The sequence below is a fragment of the Crocodylus porosus genome, unplaced genomic scaffold (assembly GCF_001723895.1).
Source record: "Crocodylus porosus isolate Cpor-Errol unplaced genomic scaffold, CroPor_comp1, whole genome shotgun sequence".
In the NCBI taxonomy this organism is placed as follows: Eukaryota; Metazoa; Chordata; order Crocodylia; family Crocodylidae; genus Crocodylus; species Crocodylus porosus.
In genome coordinates this window covers 1152061-1158673 of record NW_017728928.1, presented here as the reverse complement: position 1 = coordinate 1158673, position 6613 = coordinate 1152061, and the positions used below count along the sequence as shown (strand labels likewise).

At 71.6% G+C, this 6613-nt stretch overlaps 1 protein-coding gene across 1 annotated transcript in view; it reads right to left on the bottom strand.

Annotated features, from left to right (window-relative positions):
- Positions 1 to 6613, bottom strand: part of BAHCC1 (BAH domain and coiled-coil containing 1) — a gene marked incomplete at its 5' end in the record, with an annotated part of 27689 nt that overhangs the window by 7970 nt on the left and 13106 nt on the right. Inside the window, 6 exon segments of the mRNA XM_019542791.1 lie at positions 5 to 706; positions 1231 to 1424; positions 1529 to 1687; positions 2120 to 2328; positions 2520 to 4422; positions 4751 to 4986. Coding sequence (XP_019398336.1) covers positions 5 to 706; positions 1231 to 1424; positions 1529 to 1687; positions 2120 to 2328; positions 2520 to 4422; positions 4751 to 4986 — 3403 coding nt within the window.

The window sequence follows — 6613 nt, the reverse complement described above, 5'->3', positions numbered from 1 at the left end:
CCACGGCGCCCACCTCGGCCCGCGCCACCACGGCGCCCGCCTCGGCAGGGGGGAACGTCCGGGACTGCTCGGGCTCCGCGGCCGGGGAGGCGGCTTGCATAGTGTCAGGGTCGGCCGGAGAGGCGGAGTGGGCGTCGGGCGCCAGCGGGGACACGTAGCCCAGCCCGCTGGCCGGGTAGCTGTAGCCGGGGGGCAGGTCTGCAGGGAGGCGCACGCGGTCAGCTCTGCCCTGCGCCCTGAGCTGGCCAGGCCGTGCCACGGGACGGGGGCCCTGCAGCCGGGCTCCGTGGCTCGGCGTGGAGCAGAGGCCACGCCGAGCTGCCCCGTGCCAGGGTCCCTGGTGCCCCCTGCTCCTACCTGGCTCGAGCGAGGGGGGGTAGTCCTGGGGGGGCTGCCCCTCCCCTCTCTTGTCCTCCACGTCGGTCCCTTTGGAGCTCTGCGAGGGCACGGGGCTGACGGCCGGGGAGCGCGGGGCCACGGCCGAGCTGGCGGCCGGGCAGACGGGTAAAGTGCAGGGGGCCGCGGGGTGCGCCGGAGGGCACTTGGGCGGGTGCCGCAGTGGGGGCGAGTGGCAGCAGGGCGAGAGCTTGGCAGGGCACGGGCCACCCTTGGCCGGGGGGTTTAAGGCAACTGGTTTGTGGGCTGGCTTCAGGGGCTTCTCCATGCCCAGCTCCTCCAGCTCCATGTGCTGCTCCTCCGGCTTCCGCTGCGGGCGCAGGATACAGCCCAGTCATACCCCGGGCACGTGGCTGCACACCCAGCTGCATGCCCCCAGCACATGGCCACAGGCAGCCACCACAGCCCAGGCTCATGGTCACAAACCTAGTCCACACCCCGCACATAGTCACGTGCCCCAGACACCTGGCCACACGTCCCAACCCATGTCCTGGGGTTGTGGTGTCACACCCTGGCCCACATGCCCCAGCCCATGCCCTGGACACATAGCCACAAGCCCCAGCCTGTGCCCCAGACATCGGGTGCATGCCACTGTCCGTGCTCTGGACACGTGGCCTCATCCCAGCACCATGGCCATGTGCCTGAGACACGTGGCCACACACCCCAGCCATGCCCCAAACACAGGGCCACGTCCTGGACATATGGCCGCATGTCCCAGACACGCGTTCGTGTGCCCTGGCCCACGCCCCAGCCGCAGCAGCCCCACGGGCCAGACTCGCCCAGCCACATGCCCCCAGACCAGTCCATCACCCTGGGCACTGCCTCCCTCCCTACCTGGATCTGCGCCTGCCTCTGCAGCTCCAGCGCCTGGGCTGCCCGCTGCTGCTGCTGCAGGGCGTAGAGCTCCTGCTGCCGCAGGAACTGGGAGCGCGAGTACACGGGCAGCTGCCCCGCATGCTGCAGGTGGGAGCCGGGGCCCCGGCCCGCGTACATGGGCGGCCACAGCGACGCCTGGTCCATGACGTCCGCTGCGGGCAGGGAGAGGAGAGTGGGCTCGGCCTGGTAGCTGAGCCCCAACCCCTGCCCACCCTGGCACAGACACTGCCCCCGGGCCCTGCTGCCCCGCTCTTACCCAGCGTGTGTGGGGCGCCGTGGGCCGTGGGCTCCGTGGGCAGGATGACCAGCTGGGCCGGGGGCTCCTGGGAGAGGGGGAACACGGACTGCATGGCGCTGGGCATGGAGGCAGGGAAGCCGGGCGGCAGGTTCTGGTGCAGGGCCGGATGCCCGATGCCTGCGGGGGAGCAAACCGTGCACGGTCGGAGGCAGCCGGGGCTGGGGGACGACACCTCCCATGAGTATTTCCCCCCCCCGCCTCACACATGCAGGCTGGAGGCCTGGGGAAGGGGCTGCTGTCTGCAGCCAGGCCGGCTGTGGGACCCCCGGCCCTGCTTCCTGGGGACAGGGAGGGCCGTGGGATCCCAGGGCAGCTCGGGCTAATGCCCCAGTGAGCCCAACACGGACCATGGGGCTGGCGTGGCAGGGGCTGCAGGTCGGGGCTGAGGGGCACCAGCAGGGTTAGGACAGAGCAGGGCTGCCATGGGTCCGGTGGCACCGTGCCCAGCCGCACTCGGGTGATGCCGAGCCTGGGGTGTCCATCCCAGCTGGGCTGCAGCAGTGGCTGTGAGGCCCGTCCACCCCGGCCCGGCCGCGGCGCCGCACTGACCGTACGAGTGCCCCCCCATCCAGAGGGAGGGGCTGCGTGTCCTGGGCAGCCAGTGCGTGTGGGCAGGGTGGGCATGGGCACCGGGGTCCCCCCCCAGCTGCCCGGCCGGCAGCGAGGACCCGCCGGCGATCATCAGGTGGGGGGTGAGGTCTCCGGGGCAGCCGCTGGACGGGTGGATCCTGGCGAACTCCACCAGCTCCTTGTTGTCCCTGCGGGCGACGGTGCCGGGTGAGCGGGGCAGGGCGGGCTCCATCAGACCCGGCGCCACCACTCCCAGGCTGGCACCGGAGCCCTGCGCCAAACAGTAGCCATGCAGAGCAGCAGTGCCCCAGGCGCCGAGCCGCTCAGCCCTACACCCGCCAGCACGGCCCCGTGCGCCCGCCCCACGCCCGGCGCTTACTGGAGAAGGAGCTCACGGCCGGCCAGCCCCAGGCGCTCCTCGCAGAGGCGGCTCCGCTCGTCCTCGGGCTCCAGGTCGATGACGTGCATGGGCCGGGCCGTGCCGGCTGCAGAGATGAGCGCTGCGTGAGTGCCCGGCCGGCCGGCGGGACCCTGCTCCCATCGTCCGTCGCCCCCGTTACCTTTGAGCCCCAGGCCTGCCCGGCCCTGGCGGCTGGAGCTGGCGCCGTAGGAGGGCTCGGGGCGGCTGAGCGTGTCCTTCTGGCGCGCCACGGCCACGGCGATGCCCACGGGCGGCTGCCGCACCTCGCCCTCGCCGTGGCCTGGGTCGTGCTCCCGGCTGCGGGCGCAGTCCGGCCGCTCGGGCTCCGGCTGCCCCTTGCCAGCCGGGGGGGGGAACTTGGGGTCCTGGTGGGCACAGCTGGCCTTGAGGCCGCCCAGCCCCACAAAGGGGGCCTTCTGGCCCACGATAAGTGCTTGGTTGCTGTACTTGAGCAGGTTCTTCATGGCCGACACCTCGTCCGGGGGTGCCGGCAGGTCCTGGCCCAGCACTGAGCCCTGCGTCATGAGCGCGGCCTGCTGCAGGCTGGTGCTGAATGGGTCCAGGTAGGAGCTCTTCCGCTCCTCGCTCAGGGCCAAGGGGGGCCCCTGGCCTTGCACGCCCCAGGGCGGCAGTGGGGGTCCCCCATAGCCCAGGGAGCTCAGCTCCAGTGGCTTGCGCTTGGCCTCGGGGCCACCGCCCGCCGGCTCCATGTCGGGCGCTGCGTGCTGCTGGTGCCGGATGCGGGCCACCTTCTGCACGCCGGGGCCCGGCGGCTCCTTGCCGGCTTTGTCTAAAGTGCAGCAGGCCTGGCTCAGCGCCACGCACAGGCCCTCCGGGGGGTTGGCGCGGGCGCAGTCGGGCCCCGGCGCCATCTCGAAGTAGCCACCCTTGTCCAAGCCGCCCTTGGGCGCGGGCGCGTAGGGCGCTTCGGCTCCGGTGCCGCCCAGGTACTCCAGGCCCTTGAGGCGGGCGCCAGCGCCGGGGCCCCACTCCAGCCGCCGCTCCGCCTTGGCCTCAGCCTTGAGGGCGTGGAAGGAGTTGGCGTAGGCGCCGGCGCCGTGCTCGGGCCCCAGCTCGCCGTGCCGGTCCTTGACCTCGGCCCGCTCCAGCCCGCAGGGCTCCGAGGGCACCTGGAAGGACCGGCTCTTGTCAGCCAGGTGCCCCACGGAAGGCACGAGCGTGGCCCCGCTCATCTTCAGCTCCCGCCCGGCCTTGTCCGGCAAGGGGCAGAGCCCGTCGGGGCCGGCGTGCAGCTGCAGGCAGGGGAAGGAGCCGGCCGCGCTGCTCAGCGGGGGCGGCCCGGCGGGCAGGCTGGAGGGCACCGTGTAGGACACGGCGTGGTGCAGCATCTGCCGCCGCTCCACGCCCTCACTGTAGGGCTGGGGCGACTCGTGGGGGGCCAGGTCCCGCTCCTTGGCGCAGCGGCCGGGGGGAACGGTGCCGTGGCGCGGCAGGGCCCCGCCGCCAGTGCAGCTGGGCAGCAGGGACTTGGTGGCATCGCCGGCCAGCACCTTGGCATTCACCAGGCAGGCGGGGAGGTGCTTGGGCCGCGTCTCGCAGGCGCCGCGCGGGGGGGGCCCCTCTTTGCAGTGCCCGTCGGGCACCAGTGGCAGCATGGCCTTGTGCCTCTCCTTGCTGTCCTCCTCGGGCATCCGATCCTTGGCTTCGCCCTTGCCGCCCTTCTCCTTGGCCGCCAGGAAGCGCTCATAGTCCTTGTGGGCCTTGGGGCCGTGGCTGGGCTCCCGGTCCCGGCTACACGAGCCCACGGGGTGCCCCGGCGCTGCCCGCGCCATGCTGGGGAAGTTGTGGTTGGTTGACAGCAGGGCGGGCTGCGCCGGCAGGTTCCTCAGGTAGAAGTTGTCTGGGGGCAAAGCATGAGGGCTAAGCGGGCATGGGGGGGGTATGGGGTCCTCCTGCCCACGCCAGCCTTGCAAATGCACTGCGGGACCTGGTCAAACCCTCCCCGGGGGGTAAAGTCCCATGCCACTTTCCTGCACAGGAAGCAGGGTGGCAGCTTGTTAGCTGCCCATCCAAGATGAGCCCCCCGCCCAGAGTCAGGGGGTGCCAGAAGATGCCACGGCCTGGGCAGGGGGACATGGCACTGGCTGCTCTGGGCTGGGGACAAGGCTTGAACACCCGTGTGCGAGCACCCAGGCATGCAGAGGGCAGGTGCCTGCCCCGGTACCTGCCTTTCTGGCTTTCATAGAAGCGATGCTGGCCGTAGAGGACGTTGCCGTTTCCATGGTGATCCAGGTGGCTCATGGGAAGGAAGGTGGAAGCCAGGCTCCCCGAGAACCTGGGGTACCCCGGGGCTGCGGAGGCAAGTGCAGGAGCTGCAGAGGCCGGGCAGCGGCAGCACGGAGGTGGGGTGATGGGCTGGCGTGCGGCATGCGTGCGCGTGCCTGTACATGTGCACAACGCGGGCCTGCACCCAGGTACACCCATGCACACGCATGAATGCCTATTACACGGGCATGCACCTATGTGCACCACGCAGGCATGCACACAGGCACATGCGTGCATGCATATGCATGCCACACAAGCACACACCCAGGTACCTGCGTGCATGCCAGGAGGACATCCCCCAGCAGTAAATCGGCACTTTTTGCGGCTGCACAAACCTACCCCTCCCTCATGGCAGATGCCCAAGGGGGGTTTCAGCAGCCCCCAGCCTCCACCCAGGAGCCCTGAGTTCCCTCTGGCTGGGGCTGGCAGGTGGTCTGAGCCAGGCCGGGCAGTGGTGCCCACCCCTGGAGTAGTGGGCGGGTGCTGTCCCTCTTTAACGGGCAGCTGGTAAAAGTTTTACTGACCCTCATCTGAGTGAACAAGAGTCTGTAAATCCCCGGCCCAGACACCAGCTCCAGCTGCAGACCCCGTAGTGACCCCCCATGGTTCCCGGCTCGTGCCAGAGCCCTGGGCTCGGCCCAGCCAGCGCAGGGTGCCTGGCCCTTTTCCCACCCCCCTGCCTGGGGCACAGCTGGTCTCTGCAGCCCCTGGAGAGGCCCGCCCATGCTCTCGGGCCCATCCTGGGGAGCAGGGGGCAGCTGGGCACAGGGAGGCAAAAGGACATGCCCAAGGTTATGAAGCAAGGTAGTGGCAGAGAAACCCAGGCGCCCTGCTTCCCACCCGTGCTGCAGCTCCAAGGCGCCCAGCTCAGTGCAGCCCCCACCAGCTCCGGCTGCGAGGGTCATGGCCCAAGCAGCCCCACAGGACGCCCCCCAGACCCTGCTCTGTTTTCATCCTGGGGGGAGGGGAGTTACACCCCCACCCCACCCCGCAGGATGCAGCCAGGCCACTCGTGACATGAGTACACAGGCCTCAGCCCTCGCAGAGAGGACGCAGCTGCCCACGCACAGGGCAGGGGACCTGGGGGGAGGTCAGGGGGTGCCGGGAGCCCCCAGCCTGGCTGCAACGGTGCCAGCCTGCCCCGCGGGCTGAGGCCAGGCAGACTCGCTGTACTTGTGACAGGCAGCAGAGGGTCTGCTCAGGAGCTAAGGGCTTCTCAGCCTCCTCCCCGCCAGGCTGCCCGTCAGCAGGGCCCAGCTCATGCAGCCCCCTCCCACGGCGCGTGGAGCGAGCCCCGGCCTGCCGGCAGCCAGCTGGCACCCGTTCAAACGAGCAGCCGGGCCGGGCCGGCGGCCAGGGCACGGCGCCAGCACCCCCTCGCCGCGCTCCCGCCCCACACGGCCCCGCTCCCCGCGCACGGAGCAGGTGGCGATGCCCCGGGCACGGCGGGAGCCCGGCGTGCAGGGGGCCTGTCGCCCTGGGGGAGCCAGCCCCACCGGAGCGAGGGGGTCCCCTGCAAGCCCGGACGCCCAGCCCCTCCGCCTGCGTCCGGGCGGGGCTGCAGGGGGAGCCCCCTCCCCTGCCCGCGGGAAGCCACGCCGGCAGCCGTTGGCGCCGCAGGAAGCGTGGGGCGGCATCGGTTGAGCCCGGAGGGCACGTGCTCTGGGGTGGGGACGAGCGCCCGGCACGGTTCTCAGCCCCGAGGGGGTCCGCCCCGGCCCGGTCCCCGCGCGGAGGGGCCGCGCCGGCCGCACCTGCAGCCCCCG